The 23,011-nt window shown below is 37.5% G+C and overlaps 2 protein-coding genes across 2 annotated transcripts; one reads left to right on the top strand and one right to left on the bottom strand.

Annotated features, from left to right (window-relative positions):
• FASTKD1 (FAST kinase domains 1) lies at positions 1-13,247 on the top strand (the record flags this gene model as incomplete). The annotated part of the gene is made up of 14 exons (XM_082285084.1): positions 1-335; positions 726-803; positions 1,640-1,765; positions 2,961-3,359; positions 4,488-4,598; positions 5,814-5,945; positions 6,912-7,398; positions 8,166-8,280; positions 8,748-8,876; positions 9,613-9,744; positions 10,768-10,881; positions 11,153-11,294; positions 11,865-11,982; positions 12,973-13,247. The coding sequence occupies 14 exons, from the start codon at positions 1-3 to the stop codon at positions 13,081-13,083; spliced, it is 2,529 nt and encodes an 842-aa protein (XP_082141210.1). The 3' UTR covers positions 13,084-13,247.
• Positions 13,248-15,227: 1,980 nt separating this feature from the next.
• On the bottom strand, positions 15,228-22,967 carry KLHL41 (kelch like family member 41). The gene is made up of 6 exons (XM_082285544.1): positions 21,753-22,967; positions 18,984-19,141; positions 18,787-18,894; positions 17,761-17,946; positions 17,080-17,226; positions 15,228-16,251 (listed from the first exon to the last, which is right to left on the bottom strand). The coding sequence occupies exons 1-6, from the start codon at positions 22,860-22,862 to the stop codon at positions 16,140-16,142; spliced, it is 1,821 nt and encodes a 606-aa protein (XP_082141670.1). The 5' UTR covers positions 22,863-22,967; the 3' UTR covers positions 15,228-16,139.
• Positions 22,968-23,011: the final 44 nt, after the last annotated feature.

Raw genomic sequence — 23,011 nt, forward strand, 5'->3', positions numbered from 1 at the left:
ATGCTTTGTTTGAGGCAGGTTTGCTTGTTTACACTGAGATGTTACCAAGCTCGAACTCTGTGTAGTGACCTGCTTCTGAGCCAGATAAATGGCTGCACCCATGAAGATGAAGTGTTCAGCCTTGTTGGAAGGAACAAGGCCAGACTTTCTGAAAAGCATGTGGGAGTTGCATTGAACATGCTGTGGCAATTGCAAAAGAAGAGGCCTTTTCTCTTAAGGACTAGTGACTATGTAAGAAATCACTCCCAGTTTCTTACCCTTTGCATTTTGGCAGAAAGCAAGGTGGAACGCATGGAAGATGAGGTCATAGTGGACACCTTATATAGTATCATGAGGTAAAGAGCATTAAGTACATTTTCTGTTTCGTAATAAAAAGAGAAGGAATTTTGACTACTTTTGACTAGGAATTTAGAGCTATCCTGTAAGGAGACTGTGATGAGACTGCCCTGCCACAGCTTCTGTACTCTTGACTATGTGACAGATATGGCATAATATCCTGTGGCTCAGTTTTGGAGATTCAGGCAGAATGGATCTGTTTTGCAGTCCCAGTAAATATGTTTTATGATTATTATGAATTTTGATTATTCACTCACAAATGTTTATAATCTGTTTGAATGGAGGGAGTGACAGAAAAGTAAAACATTATGATAAATAATGAAAGGACATATGTCTCATTTCTTTATAACTTTTGAAGCAAACTTCAAAGTATTGTCTTTCTTTTGAAGGCTTAATGTTGAAGACCACATTTCTCTAGCAAAAGTGCTTGTTACAGAAGCATGGAAAAGATTAGAAAGGCAAGTATTGTAATGCTGTGCTTTGTGAAAGGTGTAAGTTGCAAACATTGTTTGCTTCATGAGAGGTTATGCAAGAGTTCTCAAAGAGTAGTTATGTTTAAAACACAATATGAGTATTTTAAATGTTTTATATTTGAAGGTTTTGAAAATTATATATACAGACTTTGGTACACAAATGCTTGAGAGATTCAGATACTGCAACAGGGTCCAACATTTGAGATTTTGAAATACATTGTCTGTGTAGATTTTTATTTGAAGGAAATTGTAGGTTTTCGTATTTACAATTTTATCTCAGTGCTTGCTGTCCAGGTCTTAAATGGTTATTAGAACCATGCTTATCTCAATGTTAGTAAAAACATTTTGTATTTAAACAGCAACATTTTCCCTTTGTGTATTTTGTTATTGTGTTTTGTGGTCTTCTTTTGATTTTTTTTTTTTGTGGGGGGGATATTGTAGTTTTCATTCTTTAATCTTGGGATAATGGCAGAACCTAGTGTCAGTCTTGGCACCAGCACAGATTTGCCTCTTCTTATGTGGAGTATCTTGACAAATAAATAAATACAGTGTATCTTGAAAAAAAAAAAAAAGGAGTAATAAATCACTCACCATCATTTTATCTATTTGACATCATTGCTTGAGAATATACTCTTATAATATAGATTTCTTAGGCTGATCTGGTTAAGTGAAGGACAACTAATTGTTGTAGAACTCATATACACAACATGCTTTAATACTGAACACCTAGGTGTTTTGCTTAGATACTTTGTTTCCTTGTTTTTTAATTTGGCTATAACCTTGTTTTTTATGTAATTAAAATAAACTGACTGTCTTTAATGTCTTGACAGGCTTAGTTTGCCAGCTCTGTCTAAATTTGCTCTGTGCTTATACAAGCAACACAGGCACTTCAGTCCCATAATTGGCCAAGTAGCTCATATTGTGGACTTGAAACTGGATTCTATACAGGATATAAGGTAAGTGTCAGAGTGAAGCTAAGAAGCAGAAGAAGCAGTATGTTGCAATAACTGGTCTGTCTTTGCTGAATACTTTCCCTTTTTCTCAACTGGATGTTGCTTTCTTCAGTTGGGGGGTTGTGGGAAAGAAATGTTTTGTATTTGTGCATTGATTGACAAGTGAATGCGTTTTCCCAATGACTTTATGAAGAATTTCCTTATAACCAATCTAAATAATTAAAACTATTGCTTGATTGCTTAGATGGGTTATAAAAATTTAATTAATTTCCACTGTTCTACTTAGAGTAAAGCAGATATTTAGCATCAGCTTTATCCTGATTCTAAACATGGACATTTTGATAATTAAGAGGCTGTTGACTCACCAGAAGATGCTTTTCTCCCTTTTTTCTCTCTTGACATTGATAGTTTCTCTACTATGACATGGCTTTGTTAGCAGCAATAAGGGGTTTTAAAGCAATGTTGTGTGTATTTATCTTCAGAGCATTGTTTTTCTGGTCAAATTGAATTAATAAATTCTCTTGCTAGCATGTCTAGCACATTACCCTCATGTTTAAACTACTTAAGACATAGCCCTAGTCAAAAGAAGACCAAGCTCCTTTTTTCTTTCTTCTGTTGCCCTGGGGCTGTTACAGCAAAAGCTTCTCTTTCTTTTTTCTTCTTATATAGCACCAGCAGTCCCAACACTTATTTTTGCAGATGTGAGGAGCTTGCTTATGAAACTCCTTGAATAGGACTGCATTTCTTTACTGAAATCACTTTCTCTGGGATCATAAGTTTTATTCCCTTAGGAAGGGATTCTTTCTTTAGGAGTGACAATGACTCTTCTCCCCCTTATGTCACTGGTGAATTGTTTGGTTTTCTTTAGTGTCTGTTGAACATAAAAGATATTTTTGCAAATACAAATCAGGCAAATCAGGGCCTCACCATAGGCAAATGCTTTTATCATGCATAACTTTGTAAGGGATGGCTGAAAAATCCGAATCATTTTGGAAGTTCACTGAAAGCAGAGTTTTTACTTTAGTAGGCTAAATAGTTTTTGCTCATCCATTTTTTCTGCATTAGATTTAAAATTCTTTTTTGCAGAGAAACAACACCTCAACTACCGTTCCTTTCTTTGTGCACTTCATTTAAGAAATCTAAAATGTATTGCTTACTGTGTTCAATGTGTCAGTGTAAAATCTTTTGAATTTCTTAGGATTTTGTCAGTTTTGATGATCAGCATATCTGATGTTATCACTGAGAGTTTTCGAGATCGATTACTACACAAGGCTCAACAGCTCTTAGAAGAAAAGAATGAAGTCCACTTCAACTATGCCAGAAGAATACTACAGTTTCTCCAAAATGTTAGACTGAGATATCATCCCTTGCTAGAAAAATGCAACAGGATTTTCCTTGAAAATGCCTCCCATCTTGATATACACAGTATTAGTCATATTTTTGGACTGTATGAGCAGCTGGGTTTTGACAATGCTGAATTCCGCTTGATTGCTAAACAGCTGCTGTCCGAAACTATAGATGATTATTATGATCCTGAAACCTTTGCAAAATTGTTTTTTGCTCTTGGGCCTATGGCAGGATCCAAGGTTAGAGAAAGGTAAGTTTATTCATGATTTTGTCTTATTTATGACATATGTATTCTTGCACAGAAATTAAAAATTTACTGGTGTTTGGAGGAATTTCTGAGTCCATCTGAGAGCTGAGCCTTAGGTTTCCTGATTGTAATGTTGTAGCAGTTGATCATTTCATAATGGAGACAGTGTCAAAGCAGTTTGTTTTTTTATAAAGTTGAATCAGATCCATCAATCAAGGGCTGTGTGAATGCTGTTATTCAAGGCCATCCTGTAGCTCAGGTCTGTTAGACTACAGCCTTCCTTTCACACTGGATGGTAGGTAAAAACCTTTCTGTCTTTCTCCTGAGAAATATATGCAGTGATATTTGTTGCTTTTTCCTTTTTAAAACTGTCAGTAGCTGTAAAAGCCTGAGTCTTGTCCTATACCAGATTGATGACTTCCTATTTTTTATGAAAGATCATCATCAGGGAACACTTCAGCATTTATTTAGAGCATAGTATTGTGTGACAGATTTTTTTTTCCTCTGCTTGTTTTTCTTGTGCCACAAAATCCTGTTTGGGGGTGGTATTATTCATGGGTCTCTCAAAGCCTGCAATTTTAGGCAGAATTTTTTGTATTAATTACAACGAGTCATATTTTCATACTTCTCTTCATGAACATTTACTTTATTCAGATATTTGGATATGCTGCAAGCCTGTGTTGGTTTTGCCATAGCTGATTTAGTTACAAAAGCTTTTCCTAGATTTAAAAAAAAAATTATTTTGTTTGTGATAAACATTGGCTTTAATTACCGCAGAACCAGTTCAGTTCAAGTTTGATTCTGTTATCTGTAGCTTGTTGATTGATCATTAATTGTTTAGTGTCTTAGATCACCTTCTCTGCTTCTTGTCTACTTTTAGAATTGTTGGACTTGCTGGTTTCTAACATCAGAACAATATGCACTGATCCAACACACTCACACCCCTTCATCTGTGCTATACACACCAAGTGTTCAGAAGAAAAGTCCACAGAATGAAAGTCTCTAGTTTGGGAGAACTTTTTTGTCCAGAAGTAGTCTTTGGTTCTTTTCGTCATATATAAAGAAAATGGCTGCAATCTTTGCCAGAGATTTTCAATTGTTTTTCATTGGAAAATGTCTTTTCCTCTTTAGGTTGCTAGGAACTGCAGCACACATGGCAGAGGAATTTAGCAGTCACCAAGTACTGATGATACTGAGGACGATGCAGAAAATGAAATGCAGAAATTCTCATCTACTCAAAAAGTAATTTTTTTGATACTACTAAGAAGTTGTATTCTCTAGGTAAACTTCCATTTAGTGTGGAAAACTATGACATATCCAGTAAGTTAGGGGTGGCAGGTGCATCTCTTGTACACAAATGCTATACACCATAAATAATTGGCTATTACAGATTTTAGAATATTGCAGCTTGATCCAGAAGTAATTGAGGCAATTTAGGAATTTCAAAGAAAGGCATTTCACCCTTACCAAGTTACTGTCAGAGAGTATCTGTCTAATTTACAAATATGTGATCCTATTGCAGTAAACTTAGCCTTTAGCAATTACTGTAAACTCATGAGACTGCAAATGAAATGTAGTAAGTTGCAGAGAATATGTCCTGTCTTGGACATCCTGTTACTTTGGTGAATTGTTTGTTCAAAAGTCATTGTGTCCTATTTTGGACTACTAAAGCTTGTGTTTTTAAGAACCTGGGCCACATTTTCTGCAGTTTTGAACTGAACACTGTTTGTAGGGAGAGGTAGTACCTGTCATACAGTGAATGGAAAAGAAGTTGATGTTTTGGGCACAGAAGATGTAGCATTAGATATGTCAGAGATGCAGCAGAGTTAAGTGCAGGTCGTGAGCAATTACTGGATCAAAGGTAGTTGTATGAATCAAATAGATCCTTAAAAGAAAAAGGACATACTTGTTTCCTGTGGAGCAAAGGGATACTAAAAGGAAGATCAGGTGAATTAATGTCTTTTCTTCTTGAGTCTCAAGAAGAGTCACTGTCGTAAGCGTCTCTGTCCTAAGACCTTAAGAAGGTCTTAAGGTGTTATCTTTCCCTACAAATCTATCCCCCTCTTTGCAGCTTTAGACCAACATAGCTGTAGCAACCATTGTTTCGTGAGTGAGTGTGGTGGTGCGGAAGCTGGTGATGCTGTTTTAGTTTATTGTGTTCTTGGTCCACTCTAAATTTAACTGATTGTGAAATCTGCAACAGAAGTTAGTAGTGTGAATTAGCTGATTTGTTGTGATGAGGGCTTTAATTTTGTAATTTGGTCAGTAAGTGGAGAGAGGCTGCTCTGTCTTAAGTGGAATAGTGTCAAAATCGGTGTGGAGAGGAGTGCATGTGTGTGAAACCCTTCACATAGGTACTGTGCACCACAGGACCCCCCTTTTCATGCGGGATGTTGGGGTTTGCATTATCCTTTGTATTAGCTTAATACCATGTAATCTTTTCCTCTTTGTATTCAGAATGGCTTCTGTTCTGCACAAACACTTGGATAGCTATCATGTATTACAGTTGGTAAAGTTAACACAGTACCTGGTGGTGTTGTGTTGCCAGGATCTGGAGCTGTTTGCCAAATTAAAAACGTTACTATTAGGGTAAGTGTGTATTCTTAGAAATGTAGCTATTTAGGTTTTAAACAGTTCTCTACTTAAGATTTTAATTAGCAAGCTAAGATGTTAGTGTTTTGTTTCCATAAACATGAAGAAGTAACAAACTGTTACAATTATTTGTCTATTAAACATGTAAATCAGAGGATAGCGAGTAGATGTTGTCTTGACTATAGACCCAACAGTATCTGCTAATAGATATAATATCTTTTAAAAATATTTTTTTGCCCCTTTTTCCTTAGACCACTGTACTATAATGATGTTGAAATGACAATAAATTTTGATTGGTATTTGATAGGATGGATAGGTATTAATATTGTATTTGTTGTTTGACAGAAGAAGTAATGAAAAAGAGACAGTAAAAATGCCTTGGTTGGGACAAGCGAAAGTGTGACACAGAAGTACTCTTTTGATTGAAGAACTGTCCAGTTAGTTCTTAAGCTTGTACTGCTGCAACAGAAAGTTGCCAGAGAAGAGATCTTGCTTCCCTTGCTCGGCCTCTATAGGAATGTAGTGCTTTGGCTGTACGGTTTTTTTTGTGGATGATGTCTTCATGTTCCTCAGGCACTTCAAAACCTGCTGCTCCCTAGGACAGAAATCACAGAAATTAACCAGGCCCATAAACCCACAGATACCCTTGACAAATGTGGACCTTCTGACCTTACTAAGAACTTCTGTGTTTATCAGTAGCAGTTGGGAGTCCCACCAGCTGACTGAGCTGCTCATTGTCTTCTTCCCTTTCTTCAGTTTTGAATAAATTAAAAGGAAGAAGTTAATCTCACTGAAAAAAAGATGTGTGTATTTCTGCCAAGTCATTTAATATTCTGCTCATTTTATATTTGTGCAGCTTTTGACTTCTAAATTAGAATTTTCAAGCATGTAATTTTTTTGTTTTGCTTGAACATTTGCACTTTGTCACTACTGATGGACTATTTATTTCTATCTCTCTTCCAGTTGTTTAAAATCTACAGTGATACCTGCTGATACTGCAGCCATAATTAGTGTTCTGGCCATGCTTCCTTCTTTTCATGTGGAGGAAATTATTATAAACAAAGCAGCAGCAGTTCTGCCTCAATGCAGGCTCCATCATTTGAATTGCATTGCTACAGCTCTTGTCAAATGGAATCATCATGGCCAGCTGCACTGGCAAAACAGTTCTGAGCTATGTGCCAAGCTTCTGCAGAAACTAAATGACTGTGGATTTCAGAGGCTTCAGAAAGCCAACAACTTAAATCTTCTGTTGGAAGAACTTACACATGTGAATGGAGAGTGGTTTGAAGAAGTCCTGAATGAGGAAACTATGGCCATGTGTAAACACTTGATAGATCAAATAACATGGGCAAATGTATTACCCTTGTCTTTTTTTCTCATAAAATCAGACCACCGTTGTCCTGCGTTACTTGACAGAATAGCTTCTGTGACTGTTGCAAATATAGACAAGGTATCACACTTCTTCTTTCTATCTACTCTGAGTTATTCAGTAAGAAAGGACAGGTTAGTAGTTGATGTGTTTCAGAGCACAATTCACACATGCTTTTAAGAGTTTTCTTCAGTGTACCTGATTTGGAGATCATCTTTTTTGTGCTCACTTAAAGCTGTTTTACTTCTGTGTATATAAATTTGCACTTCTCATTAATTTTCATTTCTTTTTTATTGTTCACTCAGTGTTAGGTCAGCCATAATCCTTTACATTCAACTTTACATTTGACCGTCTTAATTTTTTTTAAACTTGTTTATAAATAGTCACATCATTATCCATATGATGGATATTTTAACATTACTCATTGTGGGGATTTCACCAATAGCCTGTCTATTTGGTCAAAATTACTTTTTTTTTCTTACTATCTTTTTTTCCCATTCTCAATCTGGTGTTCATATAAATCTTCAATTTTATTCTGCTGCAGTCTAGTTTCTTTAAGAACATTTAATGCAAAACCTTCTTAAAAGGTTCTTTAAGTGTATAGAAACACTTGGATCACCTACATGAAATAAATTCTAAGTTTTAGCTGTGGCTGCAATTTCACCTATTACTGCATTTTATTTTTTTATTATTTTCTCCAGGAAAAGTTGACCAAAGAAAAAAATCAGAAAATAGTTCATCTAGTCTTAAATCTCCAAATTCTGAATTAATTGTAAAAATTTTCTTTATTTTAAAGCAATATTAGGGTATTTTGCAGTGACTTGATTTAGGATGTCTTTTTTTTTCAGGTTCCCCCATCTGAAATCTATTTTATTCTCTTCCTTTTCTCTTCTTTGAATTATGACCCTCCTGACAATGAAGAATTCTTTAAGAGTTGTATCCATCATCTTACTTCTAACTTGAGTAAGTGCAATAGGCAAAGATTATTACTGAATGAAAATGGGAATAGAATGGCACTTTTGTTAAGCAAAGAAAAAGTGAGTATTTTACTACTAATACTCTGCCTACTGGGGTTAAACCGTGACAAATATTCAAATTTGGGTTTTGTTTCACCTGTTAAAAATGACTGTTGATAAGGGACTAGCAAAGGATTTTTGGCATAGTAAAATGTAAGTGAAAATTCTGATTAATTCACTGTGCTGTTACTGGATAGAATTGTCATGGTGTTCCCCAAGGAATCATCATTTGGGAACAGGATACATTTTGTGATTCATCACAAAGAAAGAGTTAAAATTGTAGAGGAAGTGTGTAGAGATTTGTGTAGTACATTAAGAGAGAAAATCAGATGATTTGGGAGGCCAGGGAAAGGGCATTGCAAATCCTTTCAGCTTTGTCCTATGTTAATACAGGTTTCTCTCTGGTTTTTCAAGGTCATCTTGAAACTTATCACTTGGTGCTGCTAGGTCATGTTTTGGCAATGGCTGGGTATTTTCCTCCACTTCTGATAACGACGATATTTAATGTTTCTTTCCTAAGCAAATTGGATGCTCAACTTGAAGGTAGCTATCTAGCTCTTTGACAAATTTGATTGTGTAACATTTGGCACAAAATGCAATTGTGGGCTTACATATGACTTGAGATGTAGAATTACTCTTTAAATGATTCTCTTTTCAGGAAAGACACCCTCTATATAATACAGTCATAATTTGAGTGCTAAAAGGGAAGGAATGAACAAAAATCTGTTCTTTGTTTTAAAAGTACAGACCTGTATTGCAGATGAGAGAAAGTAATATAAAACAATATTGCACTCAGTATTAGTAATTCTTCAATTTTATTAGAAATAAAATTACCTGACTGTGGTGTTTATTACTAGAAGTAGTCACAAAGCTGAAGGAATTTCTTGTCTGCAAGAAATGTATCCTACCTGTCTCTTCTCTAAAAAAGACTGACTGACTGTTTCATTCCTCTCTACCTGTAAGTTTTTCATTATCAATGTACTCTTGCCATTTTGCCCTCAACTGCTTCATTAAATTCACACTATAGAAGCAATTTCTATCTTCTGTCTTGCTGTTGTTCTTAATATTGAGCAGAACTGGGCTTTTTACATTTATTTTCTCAGGGATTTTGAGAATTTGAGATTTTGATTCTGCAGCATGAATTTTATAAATGCCATAGTACACAGATATTTGCATTTCTAGTAAAAAATTCAGAGGTTACCATTTAGTTCAATTTGTTGGATTTTTTCACATTTCAGTTCACACATTTCTATGTTGTTTTTTTTTTTTTTTAAATCAGTCCTGCCTGATACAGTGAAGCAGAGGGTCCACTCAAGCCTCATGAAATTGAACAGAGCAGTCTGTCTGGAATGCCCAGAGTTTCACATCCCTTGGTTTCATGAGCCATACTGCCAACGTGTCTTTCATAACAGTAAGTAATTTAGTAGAGGGAAAACTGCCTTCATTACTAGTAATAGTCTATTTTTGTAACAATATACTAGATCCTTCTAAAACCTTCATGCCAACAGTAGCACAGAATAGAAGGCACACCCCTCTCTGCTGAGCATGCATTCTTGAAAAGTGCAACCGCTTAGTAGTGCAACTGGGAGCAAACTAGTTTTCCTTGTGCGAATTAATGTAATAGAGATGGTATATTTCTTCATAAGAATGAAAAATTAAATACACAGAAACTGCGTATATGATGTGAAGGATAGAAAGGCAGGAAGAGGATCATTCTGTACTGGAGGAGATGGGACATTTTGCTCCCTGCTTCACTTACAAGACTGAACATTTGACTTAAATTTTTCAAGGTAAACATTTTTACTGCCTGCTTTTGAGCTTCATCCTCCCTTCTTCCTCACAAGAATCGAGACCCATCAGGGATGAGAGATCGAGAAGTAGGCTAGGGATCAAGTGTAGCAGCTGAGATCTTTCAGAATAGTGATCAATTCAGAAAATCCATCTAATGCAAACACATTATCTCCTCCACTAATTCTCATGGGGAGATCTGCTGTGCTATCCATAGAACTCAGCTACTTCGTCTCTTAGACTAAAGATGTTTAATGGAGCAAGGTGTTAATATGCAATGGACAAAGAAGTGGCAGATAGTGTGGTGTGCCTGTAATAAACACAAGATGAGTAAATATGTGTCTAGACATGATTAAAAGCAAACAAAATCCAACAGGTGAAACCTAAAACTGAAGTTTTGTAGTATGTGAATATAAAAATCCTGGGATCTAAAGTCTGGATTTGAAATTTAGTTAATAGCATGCACCTGCCACTTTGTATCTAAAATATGATCACTTTGTCTCTGAATTATGATGGAATAACACTCGGGATCTGTGGAAAAGATTTAATTCAGTAACCTGGCTGTCAAAAATGCAATTTCTCAAAGCAGTATTTTCAAAATTTTGGCTGTGGAAGTTTTGATGTATGAATTCTTTTGTCTTTGCAGGCACGAGCCAAATAAATCCACAGCGAAAGCATATTCACAGAATGCTGATAGAGATCTTAGGAGGGAGCAATTACTCAAGAATATCTGTTCTCACACCATACTACTATGAAATAGGTGAGAAGTTAATACTCTAAAATAGAGTTTTCTCATATTACTGTTATCACTCAGATTAAGAAGCTCCTGGTCATATGGCCACAACACAAGGTATTGCAAAGAAGAAATTTTTGTATAAAATACAGTTTCTAAAAATATCTTCATAATATAAATAATGTTGGGTATCTCTAATTATGGCTATCACTTAGTTTTGGTAGAAGTAAACATTGTACAGATCAAATTCTTTCACTTTTATTTTGTCAGTAAATAGGTTTGTTGTGTTTTCTGGCAGATTTTGAGTGTGTCCTGGATGTAAATAAAAAGCCTCTTTCCTATATGGTTCAGAATATACTTTTGGATGGTGTGGGGGCAATACACTTGAGACATGACATCAAGGATGAAGGGAGAAAGGCTCTGCCACCAGGAGCTCAAAGGTTAGTATGCTGAATTCTTGCACATTAGCTCTTCCAGGTTTACATCCAGTTTAGACCCAGTTTAAATGCTCATGTCCTAATGTTCTGTTCCTTTTCCAAAGTCTAATGAGGTTTAGCCTTCTGAGGTGTGGTGGGTTAGCTGCAGCTGCTCCCACTCATTTGCATGGCATGGCTTATTCCTGGGCAGTGTGATGGGGGAGAGAACTGGTATAAAGAAAAGTACCTCCATCCCAACCAAACCCAATACAGGTTCTTGAAATGTGTTTCCTGAGATGGGAATACTGTTTTCCTCCCACCTCTTCAAATGTCAGCCTTGAAAATGCTGGTTAGCTGTTTTTACCATTTGAACAAAAACAGATGCAGGGTGAAAATGCTTCTTCTGAATTCAAGTATCTCTAGATAAAGAGGAGGAAAATGTTTTTGTCTAATTTCAGGGAGTTGTTTAATTTTCGTTTTCTGAGAATTGTCAGGTTTATCTAGTCTTGCTGCAACTATCAATACTGAACTAGAAAGCACTTCTCGCTATTGAGGTAGGACCTGAAAGTAAGTGCACATTTTTACTGTTTGCAGAATTGCTTTGGAATTTCTTGACTCAAAAGCCTTTAGCAAAGATTATTCACGTCATCTGAAAGGAGAACCTGCAGTGAAAAAGCGACACCTGGAAATGCTGGGGTACCGGGTAGTTCAGGTGAGCAGTCCACAATACTTTGGGTCCTTTCTGCATTGTATCAGCAGTGCAAAATGATCCATTTTCCTTGCAACAGATTTAGAGACACTTCTATTGTTAAAAGCACCTACTGGGAGAGAGCAATTTTTGTATTTAGGGGGGAAATTCCAAGCTGTTCTCAAAATGGTGTAAGGACTTCATAGAACTCACACCTCCTCTGAAAGAGGGTGAAGCAAAACTGAAGTCAAAAGGTCCTGGTCTGACCTTACTGCAGGCAAACTAGCAATCTCAGTGTAGCCTGCATAAAGGAGAAAAAGTGAAATCAGAGTTTTAGTTCAATTCATTAAGATTTCTATGGTAGAAAAAGATTGAACGTACCCTTCTTGAGTGATAGGACAGTTTTGGCAGCTGCCAGATGGGATATGGATGCTGTTTGTCTGTTGCAATGATAGTGCTGTGACAGGGAACACTAGAGGCCAGAAATAATTCACCACCAGCACTGAAACATTTGGGAAATGGAGACTTGTGAATGCAGAGGCTCCTGTATATTTACTCACCACCCTAATTTTAGCTAGAATCCTTCTTTAAGCTTAAATTTTGTTGGTTGGGGTTTTTTAAACAGAATAATCATCCTTTCTGATGTTATACTACTGATACACCATTGCACTCTGATACAGTAACATTACAAACTACAGTGACCTGGGATTTTTCTGTCAATTTGGGTTTTAAAAAATGGGAGGGTGTAACGGAATTGTCACAGCCTGTATTGCGTGGGTATCTGTTTTATATCTCAGCAACTATGCTGCTTTTTGGAAGCAGACTGACTGTACTTACGTAGAGGAGAATCTTACAATAAGAAATGGAACTTTCAGTGTTAGAGTAAGCAGGCTTTTGGAAGGTAAATATCTTCAAGTGAAGAGCAACAGGAATTTGAGAGCCTTTTCTTTGCTCTTAGATGGTATATGGCTTATACCAATGTTAGAAGTCAGTTTGTACCATTCTGTTCCACAGATTCCTCACTTCGAATGGAATTCTATGGTTCTGTCAACAAAAGGTGAACAGCTGGAATACCTGAGAAAACAGCTGTATACGGAATACAGTGATGTGAGACATGCAGTCTGAAGTACTTTTATAAAAACAGTTTACATACCATCAACTGTCTCGTAATCTCGGAATACTTAAGTTTCAAAAATCTGTTTATCAGCTGGACCAAGGCTTGCCAAGGTCATCAGATGTAAAGAGATTTGATCCTCAATTTGTTAGGAATTGCAAAAGGCAGGTCACAGTGGGCCGTGAAGATGTGATAGGGATGCTTAAAATTTCCCATTATCTGGAAGTTATTATGAGCACATGAATCTGGCAGTTTTGCCATAAAATTACGTTATTATCTCCTAAATAAATAACACAGAGACTTAGCCAGACATAAAACTCTCCACAGAAAAAGTTGGAAATACTATTGACTAGGAGACTGGAGTAAGCAATCTACTGGAAACTATGTCTGTCCTCCAGCATGTGACAGAATGAGCAGTTAGGAATCAAACAGTATCTGTATGCTGAACCCAAGCAACTGAAATGCAGATTTGCTATGAATAGGGCTGCTTTTAGAGCCATTCAGTTTCCATTCTCAGAACAGAGGTACTGTGGGGGACTGTGCTGGGGGAGAGTGTTGCGTGGTGAGGAACCTCCAGCTGCTTCTCCTACCCTGTGATGTGCTGTGTGCAGAAGAGTGGCTGAGCCTTCTGGAACACCTTCACACACTTAAAAACCCTGCCAGGGTTTGTGCAGGAGGCATAAGACACTGAGATGTAGACGGAAGAAGTGGAATAGCCAGGAGAATGTTCATTGTAGAGCAGTAATTGTAGGGTGGTCATGCTTAGCAAATCATCCCATTTTCAGAGGCAGCCATGTTGTGCCTACAGCTGCCATCACCTCAGGATGACTGTGAGCTGTGCCTGTTTTCTCACATGTGCAAGGAGGATATGTGTTCTGGCTTATTTAGTAGAAGCAGGACACCTTTTACCACTTCACTTGAAACCTGGCAGAGAGAAGCCACTGCATATCTGAATTGGCCATTATGCATCTGGCTGTCACATTTTTTTTTACTATTCAGTAGCAGAGGAAAAATTTTTTATTAACTGAATACAAATCAGGACAGGAATGGAAAGTCAGGAAAAACCAACAGAACTGATCTAAGCTGCAAGGTACTTTCCTCCTGGGGCAGCCCTCATTTTTGTGGGATGACTGCCAAAACTAATAGATGGTAGTCTAGACACTTAGGGCTAACAAATGGACAAGGGCTCCAAGATGTAATGACTGCTTTGAGGAAATGTCATTGAAGGCACAGCGCAGAGAAAGATTCTGTGTGCATTATATTTGGTATAAAATGGAGAAGACAATCATAAATATAATTTAGTATTTCAGAAGGTGGGCTACATGTTGAAGAGATATTGCATGACTCTGCTGCTGTACAGATCACCCTCAAGCAGCAGCCTTGGAGTGTTAAGAAAGGTGGCAGTGGCTGCAGTCATGAGTCAGGGTGGTCATGTGTTTAACACTGATTTTCAGGATGGTCACTGTACCAAGCCAGTTTTCTTCAAATTATGTATGGATAAAGTTATGAGTATGCACAATGAGAAGAGGATTAAAACTTGTTATGAATGGTCCAGAAAGGGCATTGAAGAAAAGCAAAAAAAAAAAGCAATTCAGAAAAATGCATTTTCCTTGATTCTTTGCACTCATTCTTTCTATATTAAATCAGCAAGTGCTATGGCAGATGGGTAGTGTAAACCAGTGACCTAACTGGAGCCAATAAAAAGGTGCTAAACACAGCTGCAGATCTGGGTACTAAAAGGGAAAACCAGAAAAAATGTTCTGCAGGTGAAGTACTAGTGGACAATAACATACTGAAATGAACTATGATGGCTTTGCCTTTGCCTATTGTTTACCTTTGCCTCATAGGAGGGCAATGCAAGAGATCATTTGATAGTTGACATTGCTATTCAGTCAGGTGTGGTGGGCTTCTTTTCCAGTTATCCTGCTACATCAGATGCAATTAGATATAGATTTATGAAATCTTTTAGATTTCTGACACCCTCTTTATGCAATGGAGAAATCCTTTGAAGAGATACGCTACAAAAAAAGGTAAGCATGCTCTGAAGAAAACTGAGTGCTCTGTTTTGGGCAAAGGCTGTACTAAGAGATCTGTGTCCTGTCAATATGATAGTGAAGATGAGCTAATCACTAAAAAAAGACATCATCAAGTGATATTTTTATAGTTTTAAAAACAAAGTTTAATTGTTAAAAGTTTCAACGTCAAAATGCATCAACTATATAGTAAATGAAAAAGTCCTCTCTGTCACAGGTATTTGCTGATGATAATTGTTTTAGTACTTTTTCATGAATGCTTGTTATTGGCCTCAGATCTCTGAGAAAAACTTCCATAAAATATTTGCTTTGGAAATAAATATAAAAGCATACAAAAAGTGGAAAATCCTTGTTATCAGAAGTCTAAACATAGTAGGTGAAACAGTAGAGCTACTAACCTTGTGAACTCCTCTCTCTTTCCTCTCTCTGTCTACTAGTAGAGCCTTGGCTGAGACTGGCATTTATTAGGTCACATACTATTAAGCCACTTTTGTTTTCAACATTCATTTCAAGTCCAAGCTAAATTATTTTTTGAGATCTGTGATGAAAATATTTCCAAGATTTCGCTGAAGAGTGCAGGATTTACATACATTACTAAGAGGGGAAATCCAGCCATACAAACAGTGTAGTTAGAATAAAATTTGCTACCTATTAGTTGTATTTAACTTAACAATTAATTCATGGGCATTGTTTGGAGGATAAGCCACCAGTACCTGGATTGTATTGAGTGCAAGGAAGTTTAACTAGTGTTGTTTGTAATTTCACAGAGCGAAAAATTGAGTTCTTGCCAAAATCTTCATCTATTCAACATTAATTTATAATTCTTCAGAAATTTAAATGCTGGCAAAAATCCAGTGGTTGCTGGTTAGCTAGGAAGTATCTTAAGAAGTGGCCAGACAAATGAACTATTTAACAGTTACCAGTATGACTAGTATGCGGCTACAAAACTGTACAATTTGGGGACATTTTCATGCAACAAAACCAGAAGAGCCTATCAAAACTCCCTCACCATATCACATCTTCCAGCATTTTGTTTACAGTTTTGATAACTTGAAGAGGTTTAAGCGTGTGGCCAGGCAGGAGGCTCCAGTAGCATATCGGATCTCTTTCAGTATGCCAACCCATTCCTTCTTCTCATCATCATACCTGCATTTAAAAAAATGTTAGAAAATAGCTTCTTTAAATTTGAGTTTGATGCTTCAGCACACATACATGAAAAGGAGGACAGTCCACCTGTTGTAAAGGCTTGTAGCAACCATGTGCTGAAGGGTGCTGTGAAAGGCTGCTTTTGTCCTCTACTCCAGAACAGAAAGATGTTCTTGCATGCAAGTTATTCTTTTCCTGGTCCCTAAAGCTTGTTGTTGGCCTGTGTCATGCTTTAATTGCCATCTAAAAACTTCCTCCTTAAGCATCCCTTCTGAATTTCTTCAGATTCTTGCATATAAAATTGGAGGGGTTTCATTCCTACTGACAACTGAAACTTCTGAATTTACACTAGCAAGCAAGAGTCACAGCAGAGATATGATGTCTCATCACTGCTGCTGTGATTAGCTCAAAAAAATCTAGGAGACAGGGACTTGTGATTCTCTTGGAACAGTTACTCATTTGACTATCGACACATCAGTATGTACAGGCCTCTGTGTATACATGCTTTTCTGCATCACAGTGTCAGAAGAGAATGTTTTTATTGGCAAGGCTAAACCTGCCAAGAGATGGCAATTTACTCTTCTAAAGAAGCTGAAGATCGTGACTCGGACTGGTCAAATAATTAGTAGGTGGAAGTAGTCATTAGATCCAAGTCTCATGTTCGTTACTTTCTGACAAACTTTTTTATCTGTCAACAAGTGCTTTAAAACTTGTGCTATGGATCATTTTCAGAGTTAAACAGAAAAATAGTGTTAGCCTCCAGTGTCTACAAACATCAGTTTTATATAAGGCTTTTGACCAGGATCGAGTGACTAAAATTAAACTTACTTCCATATGTCAGTGACTTCACTAGGTGCGAATTCTTTAGATTCAAGTTGAATCATTGCAAAGCCTCCAATAGCATACAAAGCTCCACTTAAAGTGACTAAACTGATGGAACTTCTCTCTTGGGGAAATTCAGACATAATCTCCCATCTAAGGATGAAAAGAAAAAGTCAAGTTGAACACATGAGAAATATTGTAAACTAAATGCACTAAAATACTTGTCTGGGCAACAAATTCAGGTACCAAGACGATGGTTTAGTAAAAGAAAAAAATTCTGAGATTTATCAGCACTAACTTCCAGTGTCTCTATCCCCTCAGGGACTTCTGCAACTCTTAAGTGACACTATTACACTGTTATGACATCTCTTCACAGGGACTACTTCTTACAGATTCCCTGATTCTTCAGTAATATGCTTCATACGGACATACAGTTCCCCAGTTATTCTCATTTTTCCCTATAGCTTCCAAAACACATATTTATTTCAAGTGGCATTGGCATAATAATATGAGTGTGTGCAGGTGCAGGAAAAATGTCTAGAGACAGGCTCTGTAAACTGCTGCTGTTGTTGCAAATGTCTCAGTGGGAGTGTAGGTACCTGAATAGCTTTGTGACTCTTACCTCAGAGTTCCTAAAACCCTAGATGATAAAACACTTGCTTAAAATAGCTTGAATATTGCACTCACTTATTGGTGGTCAGATCAAAAGCTTCAACAGATGCAGTAAGGCCTTCCTCAGTGACACCACCTGCAATGACAATCTTGCCCTTATGGATGGCTGTTCCAAACATCGAGCGAGGCACTTTCATTGGAGCCAGGTCTCTCCAGTCTCCTTTCTTGGGATTGTACACAAATAGTCTATTAGTGCATTTCCTGGGGAGGAAAAAGAAAACCAGTGATCATTTCTAATGAACTTTTGACTTGTTGTAATGGGGGTAGACTGTATGGGTTTATCTACACCGCCTCTCTCCTCTCCTGGAGATCCTTTCTTGTATCTAATCTGAGAATCCTTGCAATGTCTACAAAGCACTAATCACATCCATAGGACTAAATCACATGCTAAATGCAGTTTATATTACACCAGCAATTTCACTGTACCTTTGAGGAGAAAGACAACATCCTTTCCCAGCATACTGTATTCAGATCGATTTGTGGAGGAATATAGAGCAAAGGTTATGTAAAGGTAAGATTATGATGGTGTTTTGGCTGATATGACAAACTTTTATCTTAAATATCCCCTAAACAAACACTTAAAAATTACCACCACGTGTTCAGTGTGAGTGAAAACTTTTATTTTTCTAATGTTATACCTATTAAGGTATAACAGGTATCACAGGTCAGAAAATTGGAAAAACTGAGACAGTAATTCCAGGGCACCTAGGTATTTCTACCTGAAAGGAAAGAATACTTTCAGTGAAGGTCCTCATAGCTATGTATTACTAATTTGTCTGCAGTGTAAGTAAAATTTGCCTTGGAAGTAAGTATGGTTATTAAAATAACAAGTTGGATAACAATTTATATGTCATTTACCTTATCACAAAAAAATATATCCTACACACCATAATGTGTTCCCCTGTGCCAGACTCTTACCAACCTTAATCCAGAGATACAGAAAAGATACAGAAAACACTCATTTCTGAGTGTGAGGACAAATTATCTGTTAAGGACCAAGAAGATAATGTTATTAATTGGCATGAAAAGATAGAAACTCACTTATCATCAGTTTTTCCACCAAGACAATATATCAGTCCATTGTTTGAGATAGTTGCATGGCCATATACTTTGATGGGTAGTTTTTTGATCTCACCCCATTTCATTGCCCTGGAACAAGAAGATCACCGTTAGTTGACAAAACCTAACAATGGGCCATCTACATGTCCTCAGTGGGCATAATTAAATTTGAAACATACACAGGGTCATAGCACAATACTGAATCTAGCGACTCCTCAGTGCGAAGGTCTTTGCCTGCTATCACATAGATCTTGTTGTCTGACTCTCCCAGGCCGAAGAGACACCTGGCTGATGGCAGTGGAGGAAGGGCAACCCACTCACCAGCAATGCTATCCAGCTGAAAGACCATCAGAACAGAAAGGATTAGGAAAGGCAAAGAGTAAAAATCCACATAATGAATATTGTTCCACAGAATTTATCTATTGGCACTCAGTACCTCTCAACAGCAAATCTCCTTGCTTGAACAACCCACCCTTCCCTCAGTGCAGCTAATGAATGATGTCTTCTACCCACCCATGTTTCATAGTGCTGAGATGTAGCAGAGTCAATGCCATAAAACTCTTTGTGTCTGCTCACCCTCACTGTTTCCTTGCCTCTTTATTAAGCTCTTCTTCCTTATATAAAGGTCCCTCACTCTTGGTTCCCTATCATGTAGGAAAGAACAAGTGGTTCTTCTTCCTGCCCAAGGGAGCAGACACGCCTGCACTTCCACACTTGTATGTTTACCTGGTTGTGCTCATCACTACAGTGAGATGCCAGACATGCTTACACAGTTCTTCTTACTGATCAGGAGCCATCACATGGCAAATGGCACAGATGTTTCTTTTGCAATCCCTAGAGCAACAGATATGTGTTTCATCACAAATACCCTCAAAAGTTTGTGAGGTCTCTGAAGACACAATGAATAAAAGACTTCACTCTTATGCAAAATAGGTAATCACTGCAGCTCTCTTGGCAATAATATTGATGTAACTTCTACTGCACGACTCTCAGGGCTGTCTCAATTCACATTCAGTATGCTGAAAACACCTAAGGAAAAGCAGCAGCAGGAGGACAGAAGAAAAAAAAAATTTTCCTAGAACTCTGGTGCTTATTTTTTATTTTGATCTGAGAATGTACAATTGAACCTGAATTATCTCTAATGTTCAAAATGAATTATTTTCTCACACCTACTGCATATAGATTTGCTTGACATTGGTACAGGAAGGGAGGGCAAGGTAAGAGTTTGTGTGGGTACAAAGGCATTTGACAGAAAGCAAAAGAAAGTTCAGTCAAAATAAAGTTCAGGGTTTAGCTTGGTGACGTTCTTCCAGAAGTACATTCCAACAGACCACCCCTGTTGGACAGAAAGTTTTATTTCAACAGTGAAATGTAGTTCCTGGGCATGGATCTCCCCAGTAGCTGGATCTGGGTGGGGTAATGAGAGGATGAGCCCCTCAGAGATCACAGCTCACTTAGTACTATCAGTCTTCATGATGACATGCTGACAGGGCATCAACTTGTCATGCATTTTCGAGCCAGTGGCAGCCTTGTTTCCTCCCAGGTTGCAAGCTACCAAATACACTGCTTCACTGGTGGGGAAAGGAAGATCAGCAAGTGAATACTGGTTTGGTACCACATTAATATTTTAGAGGAAACAACAGTCACATGGGTAATGCAGACAAGTATTTTAACTATAGGGAATAGCAGCAGCAAGCAAGCTTAAAGACAACAAGCAAACAAAATGATTTCAGGAAACGGATGTTGACATATAAAGTAGAATTCTGAAAACTTCATCAATTCTTAGTATTAGTCTTGAGGTTTAGTTTCTCAGAGGCCTCTTTCTAGTAGCCTGAGACTTACTTAGTTCTGGACTAAGTACACATTACGACATCAACATGTTATTTCTATTGGAAGAATACTTCTGTAACCAGTCTTTCACTTCAGTGATTAGTGTTTTACACCTACATAAGGAAATGAAAGTGTTAATCCCTCCTCTACAAACTAAGACTTCCCTCTCAACAGATGTTACCAATCTGAAACCAAGTCTTTTCTTGTGTGTGAAATCAGTGAGCCATACTCCTATAAACAATATTTGCATTTTTAAATATCTGAAGGCCTAAAAATTCTATCACTGCTTATTACTGTGCTTTATTTCATATTGAAACAGGACTTAACTTTTACTCTTTCAGGCCAGTGTGTCTAAAGAGAGGACATGGCCAGCAGCACATTGCATAATTCATCACAAAGTAGTTTAAATATACACCAAAGCACATAGCTAATAACACAACAGATTTAGTTCATGGTATAAGCATGCCAAGCTCCATTTTTGCTAATCTTCCTGAAATATATTGTGGAGTTGCAGTTAGTATTAATCAGCCTTATACAGATTTACAAAGATATAAAATTATACTCAGTTGAAACATGTAATGTACTGACGCTGACAGTTTGCCGAGAAAAAAACCTTCCGCCTCTATTGTATGGCCCTTAAGCTTTCAAATGTAGATATGACAAGAAGGACTTCTGCAATTTTAGTGACAGAAATCACAATACACACATTACTGCTGTCATGAAAGTATTTCAGATGCAAAAGAAGACATCTCATTAGATCTAAACCAGCTAAAGCACTCCCAACTTTCATCGAAGTTAACAGAAATACATGAAAAGTATTTTACAAAAATTATTAGACATCTGTACCATGAAAAATTTGGGCCTTAATGAAAGCCAGTGCCTACACTGAATATATTAATCCTTTTAATATTTTCTGAGATCTCACCAGGGGTTAATCTTGAAAAAGATGCAAGTCCCTCAAGTTTCATTTCTCTCTCTGAGACAAAAATAACTCTCTCTAGATACTTCTCTCCATCACCATACAAAGAGACTAGACAACCCACTTGCAGAGACTCAGAACACTTTTCAATAACCCTTATAAGCACCTATTATTATACCAACAATTATAAAGCTTGTACCTGGAAGAAGTATGACTGGAAAGGCTGATCCTTGTTCTCCTCTTCCACATACAGTCCTCCAACAACATAGACCTGATTTTGTTTGGTGACTATACTGGAATGATTTCTGGGAATCTGTTCTGCGAGGGCTGCTAAGTAGCATTCATTTTCAAGAGGATCATAGGCTACTGCAGCAGTGTCATTAACCAGAAGAATCAGGTCTTTGACGAACATGCCATGCCTGGGAAGGTCATTTAGGTAGCCAGGCAATAAATCTTCATCTCCTACATCGCCATTCACCTCCCCTTTGGCTGACTTTTCTGTGCTTTTGCTAGAGTCAGGCAGTTTCCCAGCAAAAGCATCCTTAATAATCTTTACTTTTTTCTGAAGGTCAGAGTTGCTTTTAATTATATCATCCTTCTCAACCTGTTCTTTGAAATATTTTTCTGGCATAAGACGAAAACGTATGCAGTCAAAAATTTCCCCCAGGCTCTTTACTCTGTTCTCCTTGTCTGTTCGGACCCATCTCATTACTGCTTCGAATACCAGTTCTTCCTTCTCTACATTTAAACTGTCAGGTGAAATAACTGAGATAAGTTCATGCGGGGCAAGCTGCATGAAGTCCTCTTCTTTGCAGATCTGCACAAAATGATCTGAAACAAAATCACGGGCAGAAAATGCAAGTCTTGGGCAATCAAGCAGGACACCTAATCGAAGGATGGCCAGACAGTTACCAACAGCAAGCCTCTTCTGAAGATAGGAGACGCACACAGTGAATACAGAAGGGATCTGAAAGCGGCTGGCCAAAGCAAAAATATCTTGCACGTTAGAATCATTGAGATCAATACTTGCTGAATAAAGGTATTTGACAATCATATCCAGGATGTTGGGGTCAACGTTATCTAGAACTACCTCCTTCTTTTTCTCTTCATTTTGCTCAGATAAGAAATACTCACGAAAATAAGGGCTACATGCCGACAGAATCAATCTGTGGCAAGGCAGGCTTCTGTCACCAGCTTTTAGAGAGCAATCTACAAACTTTTTCTCTTCAAGGAGTTCCTTGAGGCCATCCTGAAGGAGGGTGGATTGGTAAAGTCTGAGCTCTTCAGTGAGTTCCCTTTGGGAATCCATTTCGCAAACACTTGGGAAAGGGGAGGGAGTAGAAACCTTTAGCTGTTGTCTGCCCAAAGGTTTGTCTGTAAAAAAGGCAGACCAATGTGCTTTTTGCCCTGTGTGAAGCCTCTGCAACTTAATCTCGCTAGCTAAATATAGGTACATAC

The sequence above is a fragment of the Coloeus monedula genome (assembly GCF_965178545.1).
Source record: "Coloeus monedula genome assembly, chromosome: 7".
Lineage (NCBI taxonomy): Eukaryota > Metazoa > Chordata > Aves > Passeriformes > Corvidae > Coloeus > Coloeus monedula.